This window comes from Cetorhinus maximus, chromosome 11 (assembly GCF_964194155.1).
Source record: "Cetorhinus maximus chromosome 11, sCetMax3.hap1.1, whole genome shotgun sequence".
In the NCBI taxonomy this organism is placed as follows: Eukaryota; Metazoa; Chordata; class Chondrichthyes; order Lamniformes; family Cetorhinidae; genus Cetorhinus; species Cetorhinus maximus.
Window position 1 is genome coordinate 109,753,903 of NC_135889.1, and position 26,290 is coordinate 109,780,192.

Sequence of the window (26,290 nt, forward strand, 5' to 3'; positions counted from 1 at the left end):
AGTCCTGCAATGTAGGTGGAGATAACTAATTCAGACCAGCATTACACCAGAGCGACATTTCTATTTCTCATTCCAGCCATCCTTCTGACCAGCGATTTTAAATGAGCACCGAATTGTACACTGTGCACTCGTATTTACAAGATTGGCCAGACTGCCTTTTCTTAGGATCCTTCCATCTACTGGGGAAAAGGGTGGCAGGAAAAGAAAATCTTTCTGACAGGTCAGTCTGCATCAGATTTTAATTCAGATCCCAAGATGTGAAAACAGTGTTTTAACACACTATGATATCGAAAAAAAATCCTAAAATTTGTTTCAAGGAATGCTGGAGACAAGAGATTAATCAAGTTATGCTACTGGTTTTATTCATAATTCATGTTGAAATATTTCACATTTTCGTGATGACATTAGTTTTTTCTCAATCAGGAGGAAACTTCCATCTTGAAATTATTAGTTTTGTTAAACAATGTAAACAATCAGGGTAACTATTAGTTTTTGGCAAATACAATACCACAGTTCATTACTGGCATAGAACCCTAACCCCTTCAACTCAACAAAAACGTTGCATTAAATCACAAAGATTCAGTTAGTTATGTTATCTACAATCAAAAAAAAAAGAGGGTGAAGTTCATATTACATGCAATTTATGTTAAGGCAAATGTAGAAAAATCAATTGCTGTACTGTCCCAATAATCTAGTGTTTTAATGCATGAACTACACTAACAATCTACCTCCATTCAGAAATCATTCTTAAAAAAACACAAATCAGTATAGCCCAAGGCTTGTACAAATCATTGACATGATACCACATAAAAACTAACACCATCCAAATCTCATTTCCTTACAAATGTCTAAAAATCAGTGCGAGATATTGGTCCATTTCACACAGATCAACTTTGTGTTCTTAAAAACATCTGAAAGAATTGGATTTTTTTCCCATTATTTTCTTTTACCACAAGACCATAAAGGACAATGTACTTTTAAAAACTCTGAACTCTAAATATATGATTGCTACTGTGTTTCAAGTGTGCTCAGTCATTCGCAGCATTTGCTCCTACAAATATTCAAACTTATTTTCTTCATGCCAAAACGATAGACAAGCACACAATCCAGCTCCTTACGAATGCACGTGCTGGTCTGCTGGAATACTCTTCAGTGCCGGTGATGTGTCTGTGTATCAGATCTTGAATTCCAGCACTTTTACTACACCACATGGAGGTAGAGAATGCAACATGATGCAGTTACAAAACAGTGAAATAAGTCCTTTCACTGACAGAGCGACTTACAATATTGGGTGCCAAATACCAAAAGCACAGTTAGGTGGCTAGGGGGTGGTGTGGAAGGAGGTGGTTGTTGCACTAGTGAAAGGATTAGGTCTAAAATAACCCACAGAGATGATTTTCTTTTAGCTAGGCAATTACACTAGATGTTTCATTTTGGGGAGAATGTACCTCCAATCTGTTACAACTTAATGAGTAAGAATAGCGGAAAATAATCATACTGTACATGGGAAATTATTTCTCTGGAATTCGTTACCACCAGTAGTTTCTTTAACAAATCTGACTTATTACAGTTGGACACACAGTAGTCAGAAGGCTAGGTTTTTAATCATTCGCCTCTCCCTCCAACAAATGGCACAAGTTGAGAATTTAGCTGTACTGCAAGACCACATATGGTGCTATATAAAAGAGGATCAGAGTGTTTAAACTACGTTATCAAATGTCATTTTAAACACAAGGTCTTCAAATTAAAAGACAAATTAAACTTTGAACACGCTGATTTATAACAGTTTCAACATGCTGCCTTTTATAAATCTGCAGTTTGCTTTTGATGCATTAGAAATCTGCCCTTTAATTACTTCCCAAATTGATTTTGAAAGGAGAGGTTATGAATAATTAGCAGTTAACTGGACAAGGGAATCCAGAGATCTACATGGAAGGCGGAAGCATGTTACTGCTTGATAGGAACAGTTGCTCAAAACTAAATGTGTCTGTAAAAAAAAAAAGGCAAAAAAAATACAAACCCTACAAGTAGGTCCAAAGGATATAACTCACTTGATAGTTCAAAGAGCATTGTATTGGCAACGAACCCAACAATACTCAATACTTTGAATAAACACCATTTTACTATAAAATAAACAGTGATTGATTATAAACACACTGAGTGGCTAAATGAATGTTAAGTGCCCAAGTTCAAATTGCTGCCAATCGATCCCAAAAAAAATTAATCACAGTATACAGCATCGTTCTCGGAGGCTCTTTTTGTTCCGGCTGCTTTTCTTCCCATTTTTGTCCTTGTTTTCTGACATTTTCTTTGCTCGTACTTCTCTCATCAGGTCAAAAAATACCTGAGGAAATTAGAAATATCATGCTTTTATACAAAACTAACAGCAATTAAAAATATATGAATGTGTGTTAACAGTTGGATTCTATTCCAAATTGTCCAATGCAGTTCAATATCTCTCAACTTTGAGAAGCAAAATCTTCAGTGGACCCAAACAGTTTGTACTGTTAGTCCTGAAATAAAAAAACAATGTTGGAAATAGATAGGTTACAATATTTCATAATGTGTAATAATCCCTCATCAGAATAGGTGAAGGTTCAGTTGGAATTCCTGTGGAAATATTATATCACGAGTAGGTTAACATATTTCTCTCATTCAGATGTTGATTGAGCATTTCACTATTCTTGATATTTATCTTTATGGAGAAATTATACATGAGAAATTATACAAACAAAATGAATTCTTACCTTATCTACATTGGCTCTCGTTTTAGCTGAAGTCTCAACATACTGAACGCCCCACTCTTCTGCTTTGCTCCTTGCTTCTTCAACAGACACTTGCCTCCGATCTTCCAAATCAGACTTGTTACCCACTAAAAGTAAGGGGATCTTATCTTCCTCTGCTTTCACACGGAGGATTTGTTCCCTAAAAAACAAAGAATCATTCATTACCTACCAGGCTGGAGAATTGTATTTTTGTTTACAAATTAGCTGGCACAACAGTACACAGCGGGAACAAGTGTAACAAAAGGCAATTTCTCATAAAATGGCCCTGGCGAGTAGCTACAACACTGAACAATGCCATCAAGGCAAGTCACAGATCTCTTATGAAAGAAATCATGAGCAACAATTCTCAACAACTGGGTTAACTGGGCCTAATTGTGAATTTTATTACCCATGTGCAGAAATAATTAACCTGACAACAAAGCCTTGACATCCAGTCAAGCACTGTTCAGGAGGGCTCCCACAACCTTTCATAGCAATCTGGAAAAGCACCGACACACCAGGATGTCAGAGAACAAGGAACCTGCAAAAGAGCCCAGAAGAGCACCTTATGTCATCAGGAGCTACAGTACTTAGGAGTAACAGTAACCACAAACTTTTATTTTCAGTAAAACGCGCTACTTCATTGCCAGAGCCCTCGAAGTAATGTGAAACAGCAGCACAGGACAGCTAACTTAAAAGGGAAGAAAAGTTAAATGGGGAGGGTGCTGGGATGAGTGAAACTTAAAAAGTGAGCACTGCAGGAAAATTATTTAAAAATAGCAGCAACTGAGATGCATTAATAAGAAGCAACTGGGAAAAAAAAATAAACAGACACCAGAGAGAAGCTATTTTAAAAGCACTCGAGAGGAATAAAACAAAGGAGGCATGACAGAGAAGTAATCGTTACATGGATACAGAAGAGAAGTAACTTAAAAAAAATGAACACCTTAAGGGATCATCTGGGGAGGAAAACTAGGATAGAGGTCAAGAAAAAAAAGTACTGTTGATGCTGGAAATCAAATAGGCAACTAATTTCAGAGGTGTATCATTCGGGTATGGGGGCATCTGATAAAGGGTCCATACTTGCAACATCTTTTCTGTTCTCTTCACAGCCGCTGCCTGACCTACTGAGCGTTTGCAGTACTGTCAGTTTTCGTTCTGGAAGTGAAGGTGTTTTCTGGTGAGAGGTTTGCGTGCAGAAAAGCTGGATATAAATAGATAGGACAGAAAGATGCAAAAAATTGTCTATTGATAAAAAAAAAGCAAGCTCAAGGTCTTGACAAAAGAGTGGACAAATTTACTAAGACAGACAGGGGAAGAGATCTGTACATCCTGGAGAGATACCAGTGAGCTAGAAACAGACAAAACAGTGCCCTTTTCCAAAAAAAAGTTGATAATTAGAAGGTAACTACAATCCCATTCGGTCTACTTTGGTAACATGTAAAGTGATGGAAGCGATCAGGAGTAAATGCGATGATAAGTACAATAATTTTGCAAACAGCGGTCAATATGGATTCAGAAGAGACCTGAATGATTAACTTTTATATATTTATTACTAAAGTATTGTACCTAATTAGCACTTCACTAGTCATTCTGCATTGCATACTTACCTTATATTTACACACAGCAAAACATATAGTTGAATCTACAGCACAGAAACAAAACTTGGCCCACGTGTTTCACCTCATAAAACCATCTAATCCCACTACTTTGCCGTACAATCCCTTACTAGCACAGTTCCAAAATCAGAAACCCTGAATTGTTCACATTCCTGATGCCATAAGAATTTCAGCATGTATTTCTTGAGAGGTTGAGTTTGTTTTCCAGCAATGGATGTCAAATCTGAATCATGGGAAACATACGTGACAAGATAAAATATAATTCTAAATTTGCTTCACAGCGCCCAAAGAAGGTCCATTTCATCTGTAAGCAAAGAACAGGCAGACAGCCCATTCTGAATCCTTTGCTACACTACCACAAGATGTGCACCCTATTGTTCTGTGGCACAGTGAGTCAGTCCACAAATACACATTACAATAGACTAAATGTTTAAGAACTAAACGGAGGTTCACAACATGGCAAACCACTTGTCGAACAACTGGCAATTCATTCCATAACCATGGGTGTGGTTCATTTTCCACTTGCTGACTTTTGAGATCAGAGCCTTGGGTTACAATTAAACACCACAGGATGCTGCACTGCAAAGTGCACAGGTCATACATCTTTACAGGGTCAGACTATAGCTGCTGAACAAGAAAATGAAGTTAAATGAAATCTGGATCCACGTAAAAAACACAAAGTGAGTCTCCAAGTAAAATAAAAGTCTGTTACAATATTCTGCATCGTGATGCAGTACAGCACTGAAAGGAGTACATGGACTTTGTCTGCAAAATGCACAAGACCCAGTTTGATACAAGTTGTACACTGCTGATTCAAACAGTAAAACATCTGCCACAAACATTACAGATCGATCTCAGAAATTCTTATTCCAATAAAAATTTTTCGCATCCCTCACTATCTCTAATTTTGTCCAGCCCCACAACCCATATCATTTTAGCTTTTTGAATGTTTCCAATTTTAATTGCTCCACCACTGGAGGCTGTGCTTTCAATTTCCTACGCCCTAAACTCGAGCTCCCTTTTGATTCTCTCCGCCGTTCTACCTCTGTTTCCTCCTTTAAGACACTCCTTAAAAAGCTCTCTTTGGCCAAGCTTTTGGTCATCTGACCCAATATCTTCTTATCAGCTTGGTGTCATATTTGTTTTATAATGCTCCTGTGAAGAAGCTTGGGACGTTTTATACATTTAAGTTATGTGGTTTTATTGGAGGAGATAGCAAAGAGCATTGGGGAGAGTGCAGAAGGAGTTTCCAGGGATAAAAAACTTCAATCTATCTTCATAATTGGAGAAGCTGGGACTGCTCTCCTTGGAGAGGAGAAGGCTAAGAAGAAATTTGATAGAGGTGTTTAAAATCATCAGGGGGCTGGACAGTAAAGGGGGTATTTCATAGTGTTCAGGATAAGTGCATTCCTACTATAAAGAAAAATTCTAAGGGGAGGACCCACCATCCGTGGTTAACTAGAGATGTTAAGGAAAACATCAAACTTAAGGGAAAAGCATACAACTCTGCAAAGATGAGTGGCAGGACAAATGATTGGACAGAATGTAAAGAACAGCAGATAATGACTAAAATGTTAATCAGAAGAAAGAAATTAGAGTATGAGAGGAAGCTAGCTAGAAATGTAAAAACAAATAGCAAGAGCTTCTACAGGTACTTAAAAAAGAAAAAGTAAAGTGAGTGTTGGTCCTTTAAAGAGTGACAATGGGGAGTTAATAGTAGATAATAAGGAAATGGTGGAAGAAACGAACAAATGTTTTGTTTCTGTGTTCACTATAGAGGATACAAAAAACATTCCAGTAATAACTGCAAATCAGGAGGTGGACAGAAGAAAGGAATTTAGTGAAATTGAAATCACTAGGGAAATGGTACTGAGCAAATTGATGGAGCTTCAGGCTGGCAAGCCTCCAGGTCCCAATGGACTACATCCTAGGGTCTTAAAAGAGGTGGCTAATGAGGTAGTCAATGTGCTGGTGTTAATTTTCCAAAATTCGCTAGATTCTGGAAAGGTTCCATCATATTGGAAAGTAGCAAATATAATCCTTATATTCAAGAAGGGAGGGAGGCAGAGAACAGGAAACTATAGGCCAGTTAGCTTGACATCTTTTGTGGGGGAGTTATTAGAATTGATCATTAAGGAGCTTATAGCTGGGCACTTAGAAGAGCTCAAGGCAATAGGGAAGAGTCAGCATGGTTTTGTAAAAGGAAAACCATGTTTAACCAATTTATTGGAGTTTTTTGAAGGAGTAACGTGTGCAGTGGATAAAGGGGAGTCTGTAGGCATACTATACTTGGATTTCCAGAAGGCATTTGATAAGATGCCACATCAAAGATTATTACGGAAAATAAAAGCACATAGTTCAGTGGGTAACATATTACCATGGATAGAAGACTGGCTGGCAGAAAGCAGACAGTATGCATGAATGTTTTTTTTTCTGATTGGCAGGATGTGACGAGTGAAGTCCTACAGGGATCTGTGCTGGGGCCTCAACTTATTACGCTTTACATCAATGACTTAGATGAGGGGAGTGAAGATATGGTAGCTAAATTTGCAAATGACACAAAGGTAGGTACGAAAGTATGTTGTGAAGAGGGCATGAGGAGGTTGCAGATGGATATAGAGAGGTTGAGTGAGTGGGCAAAGATCTGATAAATAGAGTTTAATTTGGGAAAATCTGAAGTTGTTCACTTTGGCAGGAAGAACAACAAAGCAGCGTACTACATAAATGGAGAACGGCTGCCCAATTCTGAGGTGCAGAGGGATCTAGGTGTTCTAGTACATGAGTCACACAAAGTTAGTATGCAGGTACAGCAAGTAATTAAGAAGGCTAATGGAATGCTATTCTTTATTACAAGAGGGATTGAACATAAAAGTAAGGATGTTATGCTTCAGTTATACAGGGCATTGGTGAGGCCGCACCTCAAATACAGTGTGCAGTTTTGGTCTCCTTACTTATGGAATGATGTAAATGCATTAGAGGCGGTTCAAAGGAGGATTACTAGACTGATACCTAGAATGAGTGAGTTGTCTTATGAGGAAAGGTTGGACAGACTGGGCTTATTTCCACTGGAGTTTAGGAGAGTGATGGGGAATTTGACTGAAGCATACAAGATCCTGAATGGCCTCGACAAGGCGGACGTCGAAAGGAGGTTTCCTCTTATGGGTGAGTCCAGAACTAGGGGGCACTATTTTAAAATTAAGGGTCGCCCTTTTAGGACAGAGATGAGGAGAAATTTTTTCTTTCAGGGGGTTGCACAACTTTGGAATTCTCTGCATCAGAAGGCGGTGGAGGCGGGACCATTGAATTTTTAAGGCAGAGATAGATCTAAGGTTATCAGGTTAGATGGGAATGTGGAAATCGAAACACAAGCAGATCAGCCATGATCTTACTGAATGGCGGAGCAGGCTAGAGGGGCTGAATGGTCTACTCCTGTTCCTATTTCTTGTTATGTTATGTTATGTTCCTGCTCGTAAAAGGATCAGGCATGAGAGGGCACAGATTTAAAGTGACTTGCAAAAGAGGCCAATTCGACGTGAGAAAAAGCTTATTCACACAGCGATTGGTTCAGGTCCGGGTGCACTGCCTGTAAGCGTGGTGGAGGCTGGTTCAATCGAGGCATTCAAGAGAGCATTAGACGAATATTTAAATAAAAACAATGTGCAGGGTTACTGGGAAAAGGCAAGAGAATGGCACTGAATCATAATGCTCATTCGGAGACTCGGTGCAGACAGAATCAGCTGAATGGCCTCCTTCTGAACCGTAACAATTCTGTGGCAAGATCATGAGGGAATTTAAACATGAAGATGTTTAGATAATTGCAAAAAAGGTCCCAAAACAGGGCTTAAAGAGAATGTCACCCCATGTCCTCTAAATCAACACCACCAAAAGCAGGTTAAGTTGTCACTCCTCATTTGTTACTAAGACGACTTGGCTGTGTACAAGTTAACTGCCATGTTTGCCTCTATAATTAATGGCGTCTGCACTTTAAATTTAATCCACTGGTTACAAAGCACTATGAAGTGCCTTTAGGACATAAAGCACGATATAAATGCAGGTTAAATTTTTTTAAATTTTTGTCAGTTTGGAGACAAACTCCAATGTATTACTACACTGCACAGTTAAAATACAGTAATTCTAACTGCCAAACATGCTGCCAGCAGCTGATATCAGTGGTCAGAAAGAGTGACAAAAGCTGTATTTGAAATCAGTATGAAAGGATAGCTCACAAAGGCACAAATCAGCAGCGGAAAGTGAAAGGATGGTTTGAGAAAATGTGAACAAAAGCTCATTCTTTTTAGCAGCTCACGGTAGGTTTACTCTTCAATAGTTGAGTAAACTCTTCAGCTGTTGGAATTGCAAGTCAGATTCAAGCATCTAAGAACCTTCATTTCATTGGTATTAGAGATATACTCAAACACCTTGCATCATGCAACCAGATTGTTAGAAAAATGGCAACCAGCAGTTTATAACTTGAAACTCATACTTAGGCAGAACCTGCTGAAAGAAAAACCAACAGCAAGTTTGTATTTTTTTGGATATAACACTTTACTCATTGTCAAAAAAGCATGAGGGAGAAGCACTTTTAGAAAACATTAACTTTTAGAAATTATACACTCATGATTTGGTTCTTTATTCCTGCTCTCAGAGGCCACTATTATGGGCCTCAACTTCCCTCCAGAGATGCCAGAGTGTCCATAAGGGGATGTTACTCATCCCAGACAGCCTGATTTACCTTATCAGACATAGGCAATTAGGACTGGCCTTACTAATGGCGTACTGCTGTGCATTAGCCAGCAGAGGGCTTGCCAGTGTCAAGCAACTCTGGGTTAGCCAGAGTAAAAGCCTGGGCTCCAATTAAAAAATGCTGCTCCAATTCACATGCAAACAATCCTTCTAACAAATGTCACTGGAGAAGTTGTACAGGGGAAACACATGTGAAATGCCTGCCTCTACAGGATAAAAACTTAAACGCTTTTGGCTATTATAATAAAAGGCACAAGTTTTCAAAGTAACAGGTTGGGGGGGGCTGGATAAAAAGTGTTTCATTCAAAAAAAAAGTGAGCTTTCCCAATCTGTCAAATTTCCCTTCCCCTTTCAGCACATAAAAAAAAATGCAATCATGCTGTTGTTTCTTAACCATTCCATCACTGACCAATGTGTGAGATTGACTCAAGATGTGATTCAGCACCTTCCCTCCTCTCCTGCTGCCTTCATAGTAAACCGCTGCGTTGTTCAGGCTTAAAACTTAATTGTAAAAAAATTGAATTCGCTTAGTTCCAGACTAAGTGAATATCTGTATTGTGTATACTCAGCTTGATTATATCGGCAGCTAAAAGGTCACAATGAAAGGAAGTTAATCACTCAGCCCAAAGTACTAAAGATTAGTGACTTGATCAGTAACATTGGTAGCTTTAACAGAATTTTTAAAAGCTGCTTTAGTGCGTAAAGCAGAACCTTTTTTTTAAAAAAAGGAGTTGCTAAACCATCCAGCTTTTAAAAGAGAAAGGTAGGATGCCTTATAGTTACCATGGGGACAAAGAAAACGCAAACAGGGAGTTCCCAAATCCTCCTGAGTTATCTTTTCCATTTCTGCAGCTGACACCTTGAAGTAGCTAAAATCTAGTGTATGAACAAGTCGTTACCAGTCACCAGGATTACAAGACTTGGATAATTTGTTTAAAAGTGGCTCGTAAGTAAACTAAGTAGTCATAAGTACTAGCTATAATTTTGTTTTGTTTAGTAGGCAACATCTGTGCAGAGTGGACATCAGACAAAAATCTGCATCAACAGATTTGCTGTTGCAACGTTGATGATCCTTCAGTGAGTATCTTATTTTAGCCCCTCAGTACAAAAAATTATCAAAGCTGTTAACAAGTGTTGCGCCTCAATACAAATCAATTCGCTAATTAGATCAAAGTAATTGCAAATCTTACCAGTGCACAGAACTGCTCAATGCTTATATTCCCCAGCAATGGGTTCAAAAGCTCAGAGTAGTTTTAACTGACTAAATTTGTACCCGTATGTTTTGGGGATGTGGGCGAAAACAAAAGGAAGAAAAATTACAAAAGAATATTGCAAGTTGTTAATTCGTTCATACAGGCAGTGTTCCAAACACAGAAAAGGCTGAATGCACACAAGATTAAAAAAAGACATTAAAAATACATAAATAAACTCACATGCCTAAGGGTGCAACTTTCAGAAAATGCAGAACAGATGACAAATATTTACTCGTTAAAAAAAAAATTCAACAATGAATACTAAGTTGAACTTCAATACAATAAACCACGATTATTATCATCCACAAAAATAATCCAAACTTGCAAACACATTTCAGTCTGGAGGGGGACAGAGAAAAGGAAAACTGTTGCACGAACAGATGATGATTATGTGGCAATGCTATAAAGCTGGCTCTCATTTAGTTTGCATGGAAAACTACTGCATTTATATTAAAAGGAGGAAATTCAATAAGTTATGATTAAGGTACACAGCTCAAATACACACCCCCAGCCAATATCAAAGCAATCCTGTTCTCAGAAATAACTTCCCAAGGATACTGTGGGAATTGAAAAACGTTATACTGATGGGAATTTAAACACAAGGATCCATTTTTTTTTTCATTGGAAACATTGTGCAACCGGGAACAAATATAGGTCACGGAGGACAGGGTAACCGTTGAGCAGGACTTGGTGCAAGCCAGGATATGGCATTACGGTTTTGGATGAGCTAAGTTTAGAGTATTCAGGGTGAGGGGCTGGGCAGGAGAACACAGGAACACACCTTGGGGGGGGGGGGCTGCGGCAGTGACAAAGGATGAAGGTTTCAGCAGCAGATAAGCAAAGATAGGAGAAGAAACAGGCAATGCCACAAAGGTAGAAGCCGGCAGCCTTCACAATGTAGAAAATATGGGGTCAAAAGCTCAACTTGGTGTCAAAAAGTCAGGTTTAGCCTGAAATATGATCAGGGAAGGGAATGAAATCAGTAGCAATGGTATGGAGTCAACAAATGACTCTCAAATCTCTCAAAATTTGTATTGTACTTAATTATTTAGAATAGATAGCTGGAGCAAAGATCAAAACTGAAGTCTATTATCCACACCCTAGGGCCATCTGTTCATAACCCAATCCAGCTGAAACAAGTCTATTTATATTCATGGCACCAACACATACTGTATGTCTGTTTATATTATGGGTACTGTAAAGTCACACACAAACGTGTTTACAATAATTATTTCTCACCTACCAGCTAATGACACATTTGATTTATATCAATTCCAAGGAGGAAGTTTCAGCTATTAAAAATAGCAAAAGCTGTAGTATATGGAACAGCACTGTCTTCCCAATTTTTAATGTTCCCCATGGAATAATTTAGAACTTCAAATTTATAGCTCGAGTATTTTGCTTACAATGCTTATTTTAAGTAAGTGGAGACACTCATACACTGTTGCAATCATCTGGTTATGGAACACATACCTAGACAGTAATAAGTTCAGATCAAAACCAGAAGATGCTGGAAAAACTCAGCAGGTTTAGCAGCATCTGTGGAGAGAGAAACAGAGTTAACCTTTCGAGTCCATATCGCCCTTCTTGCTCTGAAGAAGGGTCATACGGACTCGAAACGTTAACTATTTCTCTCTCCACAAATGCTGCTAGACCTGTTGAGTTTTTCCAGCAGTTTCTGTTTTTGTTTCAGATTTCCAGCATCCGCAGTATTTTGCTTTTAGTTTACATTAGTTCAGACCAAGTATTTTCCATTGCACTTATGATTCTGCTCTGGAGTTTGTTAACAGGATGAATAACTCAAGGTTTTTTTGTGCAATGCTGAAACACTGTCACACTGTCGCAAGATTCAGTTTGACTCATTAGTAGTACTCCTGCTTCTGAGTCAGAAGCTTGTGGGGTCAAGTCACACTCTAGGGACTTGAACACAATCTAGGCTGAAGCTTCAGCATGTACTAAGGAGTACTACATCGTGGAGTGCTAACTTTCTGATGTTTAGGTGGATGTGAAAGATTCTATGACATTCAAAAAAAAGCAGGGAGTTCTTCTGGTCAATACTTATCTCTTAACCATCCAACACAAAAAGATATAACAAATAAATACAACTAACTTCATATTTTAGACTACAAGGTTATACAATTCCAGTATGGTTGCTTTGCAATTGTCACAAGCTACCCAAGGCTGGCTCGTTGGGAACTGGTGACATTTTTAGGGTATAAACCCAATATAAAAGTAGCTTTACTCTGTAAAGATCCATCCAAGGTGCAATCTGGTACACAAATAAATGGCTATAAAATAGAGCTGCTAGAAAACACAGGCAGCAACAAGTGTTGCAGCTTGAAATGGACTGGTGGGAAAGACAATATTTGATCTTAAAGTCTACATAAATTTTTTCCACACATCTGCCACCTTTAGCCTGGGGTCTGATCTTAAAAAAACTTTTTGAACTTCAATTGAGAGGACACAGTAAATCAAAAGGGAGTAATTGCAGCTCTTGGAAAACCTGAGTCAATTCAGTTTATTTTCATTCAGGGTGTTTGCAGTAGGCAATTTGTCAAGCTTGGCTTTCTGGACAGAAGAATTGTGCTGTACCATACAAACTCGTGCTAGTAGGTAAGGGAGTACCGGCAATGTTGCCTGTTGAGGAGGCAGAGAATTGGATAGTTCTGACAGCAGAACATGTGAAAGCATCATGGAAAAAAGGAAACAAAAAATAAGGGCCTAAGTAGAGAAATAAAGACAAGACTGTAAAAACAAAAAAAAAGCCAGAGACAGGCATCTTTCCATGTGCAAATCACCTTTCAGATGTGGTTTTGAGAAGAACCTGCCCGATTTTTCCTCCAAAATATACTAATTCTTTACATCAGCTATACATTCTATTAGATAATCTCGCACTTACCCATAAATATGACAATTCCCCTCCAAATAAAGAATTTACAGACAGGTTACTTTGCAGCTCTGGTCTGATAGGATAGCACCAGCGTTGCATCGCATTGTTATCAGAGTACCAATGTTGCATCGTAACCTTACATCTAGTAAGATAAAGAACATGCAGCAAATCAAATCTGCTGGGGATGGGATAGCTTCATATGATGCACTTCTGCCTATGGCTGAACAGCTGCCTTCTACTACCAGTGTCACATATGAAGTGGTTATCAGGTGGTGTTGTTTTCTGTTTTGCTGCCTGTTGCCAAGCCACTGTTAGTCATGGTGCTCCATGCTAGTCCACAGGTGATATCGCCATTTTCCTGTCGTCAGCTCAGGTCTCCCAGGTGTGAGGGCCGACGTTCAGGGCCTACATGTCACATTTGCAAGCAATCTTGAAATGGAGCTTTGGACATCCTACTGGCTGCCTGGCTTGGCTACCTTCCCATGCAAAACATTCTTAGATATCCAACTGCCTTCCAGCTGGGAATGCGCCCAAGCCAGCACAGTCATCTCTGCTTGATGACTGCCAACATTCTTGGGAGCTTTGCCTCGGAGGGGACTGCCACATGTGTGATTTTGTCCTTCCATGAGATGTCCAGAACACACTACAAACAGCAAAGATGAAAGTTGTTGAGCTTCCTTTCTTGATAGCTGCAAATCATCCATGTTTTACTACCAAACAACAAGGTGCTATGAACACAGGCCTCAAACGCACATTTTGGTTCTCAAGAGTCAGCTTGATGTTATTCCATGCACATTCTGAGAGTCGGCCAAATATTTGATTCCCTATGCGTGTATTGAGTTCTGCATCAAGAGACAGATCGACTGTGACTGTGGATCCAAAGTAGCAGAATTTGCTAACCACTTCCAGTGCGGTGTTGTTTTGCGTGATCAGGGGCAGAGATGTGATATCTTTCTCCGTGACCTTGGTTTCCTTGACACTTAGTCAGGGAAAACAAGTTACAGGCATGGGAGAGATAATCCATGAGTCTCTGTAGCTTCCGTGTGAACAATCAGCACAGCATCATGAACGTAGAGGAGCTCTCTGATCAGAATGTGCTGCATTTTTGTCTTTAGTTTCAGTTTGGAGAGATTGTAGAACTTACCATCTGACCTAGTAGGCAGGCAAACTCCTTCCATGTCTGCAGGGAAAGAAATGGTCAGGAGCATAAAGAAGGGATAAACCAGGGAACTACAGGCCAGTCAGTCTAACCTCAGTGGTGGAGAAACTATTAGAAGCAATTCTGAGGGACAGAATTAATTTACACTTGGAGAAGCAGGGATTAATTAAGGACAGTCAGCATGGTTTTGTTAACGGAGGGTCATGTCTGACCAATTTGATTTAATTTTTCCCAAGAGGTGACCAGGTGTGTAGATGAGGGCAATGCATTTGACGTAGTCTACTTGGACTTCAGCAAGGCTTTTGATAAGGTCCCACATGGGAAACTGATAATGAAGGTAAGAGCCCATGGGATCCAATGCAATTTGCAAATTGGATCCAGAATTGGCTGAGTGGCAGGAAGTAGAGGGTGATGGTCGAGGGGCGTTTGTGTGATTAGATGCCTGTGTCCAGTGGGGTTCCACAGGGATCAGTGTTGGGTCCCTTGCTGTTTGCGGTATATATAAACGATTTAGATTTGAATGTAGGAGGGTTGATCAGTAAGTTCGCGGATGACACGAAAATTGGTGTGGTGGTAATTAGTGAGGAGGATAGCCTTAGATTACAGGAGGATATAGACGGGCTGATCAGTGGTAAATGGAATTTAATCCGGACAAGTGTGAGGTGATGCACTTGGGCAGGGCAAACAAGGCACGGGGATACATGATGAATGTTAGGACCCTGGGAAGTACCGAGGATCAGAGGGGCCTTGGTGTGCATGTCCACCGGTCCCTTAAGGTAGCGGGACAGGTAGATAAGGTGGTTAAGAAAGCATATGGGATACTTGCCTTTAGTAGCTGAGGCATAGAATATAAGAGCAGGTAGGTTATGCTGGACTGTATAAAATGCTGGTTAGGCCACAGCTAGAGTATTGCGTGCAGTTCTGGAATCCACATTATAGGAAGGATGTGATTGCACTAGAGAGAGTGCAGAGAAGATTTACCAGGATGTTGCCTGGGCTGTACAGTTTTAGTTATGAGGAGAGATTGAATAGACTGGGGTTATTTTCCCTGGAGCAGAGGAAATTGAGGAGGTACATGATTGAGGTGTATAAAATTATGAGGGGCATAGATAGGGTAGACAGGAAGAAACTTTTCCCCTTGGTGGAGGGATCAATAAGCAGGGAGCATAGGTTTAAAGTAAGGGGCAGGAGGTTTAGAGGGGATGAGGGGAAGTATTTTTTCACCCAGACGGTGGTGGGAATCTGGAACTCACAGCCTGAAAGGTTGGTAGAGGCAGATACCCTCATAACATTTAAGAAGTATTTGGATGTGCACATGCGATGCCATGGCATACAAGGCTATGGGCCTAGTGCTGGAAAATGGGATTAGAATAGTTAGGTACTTGTTTCACCAGCGCAGACTCGATGGGCCGAAGGGCCTTTTTCTAGTACTATGAATCTATAAGATGATGCTACATAGCATGGGATAGGACACAGCACTATTTCACTCCATTCTTCACCTTGAAACTGCTGCAAGTAGTGCCATCAAACTGTACAGTACAGTGCATGTTGTCATGGAAGGAGCAGATGAGTCCCAAGAGCTTTTGTGGACAGCCAGTTTGCCTCAAAATCTTGAAGAGTCCTGCCCTGCTTACAGTGTTTAATGCTTTAGTGAGATTTACGAAACTAAGGCAAAGAGGTATATCCTATTCCCAACACTTCTCGTGATTGATGTATGGAGAAAATCATGGCCACTGTGCATATGCCAGCACGGAAACCACACTGTGCTTTTGGATACACTAATACTGCACGGGCAGCAAAAAATCACTGCCTAGCTCTCTTGGGGCACAGGTATAGCTACACCGATAGCATGGAGGGTTACAACAGTGCAAGGCTAATCATGTCCTGACTTCCAAATGAATCGTGCACATGCAAATCATGCAAGGTAAACTGAGTAGAGCAAAATTCTGTGAGGTAGCAGCTCTTAAAAGGAGTCCTGCTGCCAAAGGAGGATGACAATTTAGTACATCTACGTCCACGTTAAAGAGTTATTGGCGCAAGAAGGTGTCAAGCTTTTGAATCGAAAAATTGTGCAATAAAGGACAGTGGGGAAGGAAGCTAGGCTGTTTCAGAGCTGTCACTACAGCTCTTATAGGAGCTACAAAGAAGGGGGCGCATCTTTCAAGCAAGCGATCACCCTCGTGTTAAAGTACAAGTGGCATGGGTGGAGCTTGCAGAGCACATCAACAGTCTCCCAAATAAATCAGAACAGGGAGAAGATGCTAAAATAGTAAAGCTGAAGTATCACATACTTAATTTCCATTGGAAAAAGTATGGCAGAAATGGAAAAGTTATTGCACCCAGAGAGCTAGAACACAAAGCATAGAGATAACATTTTCCCTCAAATTCTGACAGTGGTGCTGTGGCAATTTCACTGGACGAGTAACCCAGAAACCCAGGCCAATGTTCTGGGTACACAGGTTCGAATCCCACCACTGCAGCTGGTGGAATTTGAATTCAATTAATAAAATCTGGAATTGAAGCTAGTGTCAGAAATGATGACCATGAAACTACTGTTGTAAAAACTTACCTGGTTCACTAATACCCTGTAGGGGAGGAAATCTGCTGTCCTTATTTGGTCTGGCCTACATGTGATTCCAGAACCATAGCAATGTGGTGACTCTTAACTACCCTCTGAAATGGCCTAGCAAGCCACTCAGTTCAAGGGCAATTAAGAATGGCAAACAAATGCTGGCCTTGCCAGCAATGCCCACATCCCAAGAAAGAATAAATTTAAAAACGTACAAAAGCTGTAAGCTTTGGGATGTACCACTTGCATTTACATCTCACCTTTAATGTAAAATAAAAGTCCCACAGTGATTCACATGAGTGTCATCAGATAAAATTTTACACTGAGCCACATAAAAATATTAGTACAGGTGATTAAAAGGTAGGTTTTAAAAAGAGAGAGGGATAGAGAAATGGAGAAGCTTGGAGGGAATATCAGTGCTTATGATCTAGACAGTTGAAAGCAATGTCACCATTGGTGGAGTAATGAAAATTATAAAAGCACAAGGGACCAGAATTGGAGCAGTGTAGAAATCCCAGAGGGAGAGGATCATAGAATGATTAGCACAGGTGATACCTCAGCCCATCATGTCTGTGTCAGTCTCTTTCAAACAGATATCCAATTAGTCCCACTCCACTGCTCTTTCTCCATAGTGCTATATTTTTTGTCTCATGTATTTATCTAATTTCCTATTGAATCTATTTCCGCCATCCTTTCAGCCAGTGGATTTCATATTTAAACAACCCATTGCGCACACTTTTCCCCCTCATGTCATCTGTGGCTCTTTTGTCAATTAGCTTAATTCTATGTCCTCTGGTTACTGATCCTTTTGTAACTAGAAACAGTTCCCCCTTGTTTACCCTAACAAAACCTTTCATGTGTTTGAACACCTCTGTCAAATCTCATAATAACCTTCACTGCTCTAATCATCCCTAGTCTTGACATGTATCGGAAGTCTTTCACACCTGATCCTATATGGGAAATATCCTCTGCGCCATTTCAAAGGCCTCAACATCCTTCCTAAAGAGTATTGCCCAGAATTAGCCATAATACTCCTATGGCCTAAACAGATTAGCAATTATAAAGGTTTAGCATACATTTCTTGCTTTTGTATTCTATGCCTCTGTTTACAAAACCAAAGGATCCCATATGCCTTGATAGCCTTCTGAACTTGTCCTTCCACCTTCAAAGACCTTTGTTCCTGCACCCAGTTCAAAACTGTGCCATTTAGCTTATACTGCTCTCATTCCTCCTGCCAAAATGAGTCACTTCGCATTTTCCTGCATTAAATTTCATCTGCCTTCTCTTCCCATTGCGCCAGCTTATGTCCCCCTGAAGTCTGTTACTACCTCCTCAAATTTTGTGTCATGTATAAAATTTGAAATTATGTTCCCCTTTTGCCGAAGTCCAGGTAATATAATCAAAAAGAGCAGAGTTCGCAATACTGGTCCCTGGGGAAACACCATTGCCCACACCCTCCAAAATCAGAAAAATCAGCCATTCAGTATAGCTCTTTGCTTTCTTTCCCTTAGCCAATTTCATATTCAAACAGATGCTGCCCCTTTAATCCCATTAGCTTCAATTTTGCTAACATGCCTACCATGTGGTACTTTATCAAATGCTTTTTGAAAGTCCAGATACACAACATCAACTGCACATCCACTCTCTCATTACTTCAAGAATTTAATTAAGTTAGTCAAACACTTATTAGCCTTTGACAAAATCGATACTGGTTTTCATTTACTAACCCACATTTTTCCGAGTGTCAATATATTTAATCCTGGATTAATATCTCAAAAGTCTCCACACCATTGGCTTTAGACTCACAGGTCTATAATTGTCAGGTTTAATCCAGTTCCCTTTTTGAACAGGGGTGTTACATTTGCAAATTCTCCAGCACTCTGGTCACTCTCCCATATCTAAGGATTGGAAGATTGTCACCATAGGAACCACAATTTCCATTTTTACTTCCCTCATTAATCTAGGAGGGGCCCCATTCAGATCAGTCATAATGGCATAGAAGTTGGCCATTTAGGCATCGAATCCATGCCATCTCTCTCTGTAGAGCAATCCAATCAGTCCCATTCCCCTGCTCTATCCCTGTAGTCCCTCTGTCTTTGTATACACTTAATGGCACAATTCCGAAGAGTATGTTAGCTCTTCCTATCCCTTCTGCCAAAATGTGTTATTTCACACTTGTGTATTAAATTGTATCGGCCACTACTCTGCCCATTCTGCTAGCCTATATGTGTCCTGTCTACTTGAGTACAGTTAGCCTTTTAAGTAGCTTCTCTATTTTTATCCTATCCAATTTGTCTACTATCCTCTTCCCTACTGTGACATTCAAAGCATCATCACCGCCCTTTAGGGAAGGCAGATGCAAAGTATTCATTTAGTATTACAGCCATGTCCTTTGCCTTGAAAAAGAAAATCTACTCCTTGACCCCAAATCAGCCCCACCATTTCATTGTCTCCCATTTACTAGTGGCTTTTACTATTAAGACTTTTAGGATTCCTTTTCGGTTATCCACTAATCTGTTCCCATACACACAGCTTGCCAGTCTTATTTCCTTTATCAGTCTCCTCTGTAGTTCTTGTACACAGCTTGGTTCAGTACTGAATTATGAACCTGACATTTATCAATATCCTTCTTTGTCTATTTCATTTTAATCTCTATATCTTTAGTCAACCTGAGAGCTCTGGCTTTGAATGCCCTTCCAAAATACACAAAGTAAACAGTACTCTGAAAAGTGCTCCCATAACAAGCAGTATGTATGCTGCTTTACAAAGCCTTTACACTGGATAGCAATTGACATACTCCAGTAATTTCCAATATCTTTATAAATTATATATGCTACCAGATCATACCAATGCATAACTAGAGAGATTAGGGCAGGCAGTAGGCCATGTTAAAGGAACTGTAATCCTGAGAGATAATCGCTCTTTACAGAAATCTATCGAGGAAACAGGCCAATATGAAGTTGGTAGTATGATACCACAAGCCAATGCTCCCTCTAACTTTTGTCTGCTGCTTATGGCCCGCTTGTTGTACTGCGTGATCCCTTGATGCATAGCTGCTCTAAAGAGAACACGGCTTGTGCTCAGCATGCTTGTTCCCTGCACGACACACTCCCAATTCCTGCGCAGACACAGATCTTGAGAAAACACTGCTGCCGATCATCAAGGATTCTCCATTTATTGTGCTTTCAAGCTCAATCACATTCTCAGATCATCTCAAAAGGGCCAAATTTGCAATGCAGGAGCATGACATAAAACATTGTCATTTTAATTCCCGTTGAAGACATTGTACCAGAAAACCATTATAACTCTTTTTCCTTTCTATAGGAAGTTTAGCAATGATCTGTATTGTAAGTTGCTTGGTTTTAGCTGGTTAAACTCTTACCACTGTGCAAACTTGGAACATCCTATGCCATCTGAACTGAGGTTAAGCGATATGTGATCCTGAATAGGAAAGTGCCCTTCATATAAGGCTAACAAATTCTACGTGTAGATTTCTCAGAAGTACTAGTACCCTCCACCAACACCCACCAGAGACTGAGATGTGACAATGAGATTCAACATGCCAAGCAAAAAAAAAGACCAATTATTCATTAGGAAGGGTATCAATGCCAGAGAAATTCGCACCAAGAAAAAAACAATGGGGAGCTAACTTTCAACCAAAAGTGCAATAAGGTTATGAAATAAATTACCAAAAGGCAATGAAATAGAAAGCCCAGATAGGTTCAAGAGACAATTGGCTGAGCTCCTGGAGAAAGAAGTGATCAAGGAACATGATGAGAAGGTAGTATGTAGGATTTATAAAAATGAAATACATATGATTGTACCTTTGGTCCTTTCAATCAGGAGATGCAAAAGACTGGCATAGGTTGACTCCCCTTCAATTTTAATTCATCTTGGAAGACAGGCAGTTATTTCCTTGCCTCAACCCTCAAAACGCAAGGAAGCAGGAGCATCATGCTGAACATGTTAGCATACAATGTACAACACTTGCAACTCATTAAAACTCCATGGCTCAAAATAATGCTTCAAAATGGCACAATTGCACTAAATAAAGTGCTGCTAAAATCAAATAAAGTCAGTCACCAACCACTTACCTAAATTCTACAGTGGCTGTAAACGATTCTTGCTCAGTTATTGAAAAGACACAGAGAAAACCCTCCCCACTGCGGAAGTAATTGTCCCGAATGGCTGCATAGTCCTCCTGCCCAGCAGTATCCAAGATGTCTATCTGGACCTCCTCACCATCCAGAACAACTTTTTTCCTATAACTGTCGGCTTTAGTAGGCTCATAGTCTTCAACAAACTGCATGGAAAGATTACAAGAGTACAAAAATAGTAAATCTGGGGCATCTGAAAGATTTACCCTTCTCAGGTTTAATATCATTTCTACCCCTTTTTAGTTGAAGGAGTTAGATTATTGCTGGAGTACAGTTTCATGGGTACCTTGCAATACCTCATTGCAGTGGCTATCTTCTCATGGGAACTTCAGCAGTAGATCCAATTTGTTTTCCCCTAGTACTCCCAGCTCAAATCCTTAGTATCAGGAATGGTATTTCTCAATTGACTTACTAGATGCACCAAGTTCATTATTATTTCCATTTTGCTCCCATAGATGAGTCTGCTTATTTGTTTTTGGGAATGGGGGGGGGGTGTGGTGAAAAAAAAACAATCTTAGCAGCTTCCTGGACTGTATTTCTTAACTAATTGCTGCTTTAATTTAACCATAAATAGGGGAGGAGAGCATTTAATCCAGTTTAATTGCATGTTTGCAAGTTTCTTTTTGCAATGCATGTTGCAGTACATACCAACCAGCGCATTAATAATAGGGTTGAAAATACTTTGATACTTGAAGACAGTGGTACTACTTCAAAAGTAAAGCTTTTATTTAACAACATGGATTTATATAGCACCTTTCATGTTGAAAATTGTCCCAAGGCCTTCCACAAGAAAAGCAGTAAGTGCCAATCCTTTGCAGGACAGCAGGGAAAGCTAGGTAAAAGCTTTGAAGATGTTTTTTCATAAGGTTAAAAGATGGTGAGGAAGCTAAGAGGCAGATATGATTTGGTATGGAATTATAAAGCAGTAGAGAATGAGGTAGCTGGAAGGCTCTACCAACAAAAGGTGGAATAGCAAGTTAAGTGAGTGGGCAAAAGTTTGGCAAATAGAGTATAATGTGGGAACATGTAAGTTTGTTCACTTTGGCAGGAAGAAAAGAAAAGAGGATTTTTAAATGAAGAGAGAATGCAGAATGCTAGGTACAAAGGGTCCTGGGTGTCCTGATACATGAAGCGCATAAAGTCATCATTCAGACACAGCAAGTAATTAGGAACAAAAAGAATGGTGGCCTTTATTGCTAGGGGGATGAAGTATAAAAGTAGGTTAGTCTTGCTTCAGCTGTACAGGGCATTGGTAAGACCACACCTAGAGTACTGCATTCAATTTTGGCCTCTTTACTTGAGGAGGATGTATTTGCATTGGAACCAGTTCAGCGGGGTTCACTAGGCTGATTCCTGGGATGAAGGGGTTGTCTTTTAAGGAAAGTTCAGCAGGTTGGACCTATATTCATTGAAGTTTAGAACAATAAGGTGGTGTTCTTCTTGCGACACAAGATTCTGAGGGGGGCTTGACAGGATAGATGCCAAGAGGATGTTCCCTCCTAGTGGCGGATCTAGAACTAAGGGACACATTTATAAATAAGGGCTTTCCCGTTTAAGACAGGGTTCCAGAGGAATAAAAACAAAAAACTACTGCAGATGCTGGAAATCCAAAACAAAAACAGAATTACCTGGAAAAACTCAGCAGGTCTGGCAGCATCGGCGGAGAAGAAAAGAGTTGACGTTTCAAGTCCTCATGACCCTTCAACAGAACTGAGTAAAATTACCCGCTTTCCTATCACTGCTTGCTTGTCCCTACAACCCCACCAAACTCCCCCTCACCACCACCACCACCCCACCACCACCTTAAACCAGCTTATATTTCACCCCTCTCCTAATTTTACTCAGTTCTGTTGAAGGGTCATGAGGACTCGAAACGTCAACTCTTTTCTTCTCCAGAGGAATTTTTTCTTTAAGAGGGTCGTTAGTGTTTGGAATTCTCCTCCATAGAGACTAGTGGAGGCTGAGTCATTAGATAGATTTTTGATTGTCAAGGGAGTCAAGGGTCGTGGGGGACAGGCAGGCAAATGGGGTTAAGGCCACAATCAGATCAGCCATGTTCTTTCTGAATGGTGCAGCAGGCTCAAGGGGCCAAAAGGCTTATACCTGCTCCAATTTCTTATACTCTTATGAATTCACAGGGATCTAAATTTAAGGAAAGCCAGAGGATGTGCAAATGAAAAGAGCATAGATTCTGTAGGATTTGACGAGGTGGTTTTTAAAATTTAATTTGCTTTGGGACAGGAGCCAATATAGGTCAGTGATCATAGGAATGATGGGCAAACAGAAACCTGAGAGACTTGGGATGCAGGCAGCATCGGGAATTCGGAGTTTATGGAAGGTAGATGTCAAAAGGCTAGCAAGAGTTTGACATTATTCTTTTGGGTGGCTTTAAAAAAATGCTGATTTCTTACCTGTATTATTCTTTTTGGATAAAATGATAATCCCTTATCCATAACACAAATTAAAATCCACATTAGCCAAGGTTAATGGAATATTAGCGTTTATCTCAGGCATTGGGATGCAGAGGGGAAGAAGTTATGCTTCAGATGTATATTGCTTTGGTCAGAGTCATCTAGAGTGTTCTGTTCAGTTCTTAGCACCAAAGGAAGTATACAGTGGTTTTGTGGTGGGTGCAAAGTAGATTCACCAGTGTGATACTGGAGGTTAAATTAAACATGGCGTCTGGTCCTATCTTAAGATACACAAAGTAAATTTAAATACATCAGGTAGGGCTTTGAGAATGACAAACATTTGAAATAATCGGCTGGATGGGGAAGAAAAAGAATAGAGGGTAGGGTAGTAAAGAAATTTTAAGTAGATGCTATAGTGGAAGTATTAAAAAAGTATCAGCAGGATGACTTTAGATGGGGCGAATGACCTTTCCTCGTCATCGTTTTTTGAGAAATTCTGGACTTTAAAAAACACTAAATTGATTGCTGCAGTTGTTGATCTCAGATAAACGTCTGAAAAAAACCTATGAATTGTACAGATTGTCATGGTATGCCAATATCATTCATTAGAATTGTGAATGAACATAAATTATGTAAAGAATTGTCAGTATATGCTGTCAAACCCCAAAGGGTCCCATACGAATGAGACAAGGCTGTCTCAATCCAGATGTTTGTGGATGCATACAAAATTGTCTCCTTAATTTCACATGAGTGATTAGGCAGGCCATAACTTAGGAAATAGCACAAAAAAATTGTTACGCTAGTACAGCAGAGGGTGCTCTTCTGAAGCTGAAGCAAGGCAAAGACAGCTTTACTCTACATTTATCTGCTATACATCACTAGGGAGTGCCTAATGCTGACACTGGGTGAACTGTTCCAACTGCCCTCCAAAGGCAGAAAATTCACAAAAATGAGTATTCCTCTCAGAAGTCAACCAGAATGCTTAAGTGACAGTATAAAGCTGTTACCAAACCTTCCAATATGGATTTTCCTGCAGGAACAACACTGTTTATGACAATGTTACATTCAAATTTGAAAATATAAAGAAAAAGGTCAGGCTGTGTTAACTCCAAGTAGGAATATTTTAAAAAAAAAATCAAAATTTAAGACAGAAGTTGATGACATTTAGGTACTTGTGTAAACAACAAGTATGATCAAATGAGACAGCAGGAGAACATTTCAGGTTGTTCCAAAACCACCATGTAAAAGGACAGGTGTAAGAAGGAAATAACGATGATCAGTTTGTATAGAGGAAACAACACATCCGAACAGTATTTCAAACAGATTAGACCCATTGTGACTGTGTTCCTCAAGGTTTGTGGTGGGATACAATTTACGGGAGCAGTCTTCACCTTCAAAGCATGATGTACGGTGTGGTATGAAGGAAAATAATTTTCAGTCTCAATTATATTCACTGTACAACAGCAAGTCAACTTCTTTTGAATTACAGCAGCATTTCACATACATGCCAGTGTGTTTAGCAATGTTGTAGGCATAAGGCAAGATTTGAACTCAAAAAAGGATAAAGAATTACTTAATCTATTATGCCACTAGCTCCCTTTATAACTTAAAATTGTAAAATTATCCTCAATAGTTTGAAGGGCGAAATGATATACATACATACACACAGATTTAATTTTCTTGCCTCCTTTGAGTTTCCTAACTTGTAAATTGAAACTAAAAAAAAGGACACTATCCCTTTATAAAAGGTTTAATATGCAATGATTGGGTCTACACAGTACTTGACACTTCTACCTACAATAACCACTGAATTGTTCCACTATAAGCCCTCTGCTTTTGCCTCATCCCCAACAGAACGCAATAGACCTTTAAAATATTTATAAACTCATAAATAAGATAATCTCTTACCTCGTCATACATGAACTGCAATGTTAGTGCCGACTTGCCCACACCTCCACTGCCCACCATAATCACTTTGTGCAATGCCAAAGAGCTCTGATTCTTGTTCTTGTTAGCTGCCATTTTAGACTGGATTGTCAAATGGATTAGTAGTACTTGATTGGCAAGTTCTGCTGTGAACAAAACAAATATTTAGATTAGTTTTTAAACTATAGAACTCCAACTACATAAGGTCAGCTACTTCTTGAACAACAAACAGGAAGGGTGGCAACATGGTGGATCTGTGAATATTCAAGTTATTGCAGCAGCACAAATTAGATTTTCTTTCATAAAATTAAACTCACTCTCTCAGAACATTTTTTTTTAAATGTAGTTAAATATTATGTTGCTAGAGAATATAAACATGCTGGCATGTTACTTGTCCAATTAACTTGGGACTAATCATCCAAGTGATGCAGTTCAGGAAACAGAAAGAATCAGCTTACCCTGCTATTCACAGTCACTTGATTATATAAACGTAGGGGGGAAAAAGATCAGATGAGTTACGTTTTAGAAAAACTTGATATTTTCAACATAAAAGTTATGAAGAAAGTTGAAGCAGGGGCTGCAAATTTAACTTCTTCCGACATGCACCAAAGAACTGATCCAGAATTTCCCACTTGATTCAGCTGTGACAGTACTCAAGATTTAGCAAGCTCTTAGGATTACAGTGAAATTAATCTAAAGATTGGCTTTAGGGCTGTGTGCATTCTGATCATTTATCAAACAGACACTATAAACACTTCCACTATTCAAGCAAGCAAGCTTTGAACTATGGCTTAACAC

At 39.6% G+C, this 26,290-nt stretch overlaps 1 protein-coding gene across 2 annotated transcripts in view; it reads right to left on the reverse strand.

The window, feature by feature from the left end:
• Nucleotides 1–340: 340 nt before the first annotated feature.
• The window catches only part of LOC144686828 (ras-related protein O-RAL), a 55,640-nt gene continuing 29,690 nt past the window's right edge, over nt 341–26,290 (reverse strand). The window contains exons 2-5 of one of the 2 annotated variants that reach the window (XM_078552583.1): nt 25,475–25,638; nt 21,093–21,301; nt 2,748–2,925; nt 341–2,344 (exon numbers count right to left, since the gene is read on the reverse strand). In XM_078552583.1, coding sequence (XP_078408709.1) covers nt 2,225–2,344; nt 2,748–2,925; nt 21,093–21,301; nt 25,475–25,588 — 621 coding nt within the window. In that variant the 5' untranslated portion in view covers nt 25,589–25,638 and the 3' untranslated portion in view covers nt 341–2,224. The remainder of the gene's footprint in view (nt 2,345–2,747; nt 2,926–21,092; nt 21,302–25,474; nt 25,639–26,290) is intronic. The other variant, XM_078552584.1, reaches the window with a different exon arrangement.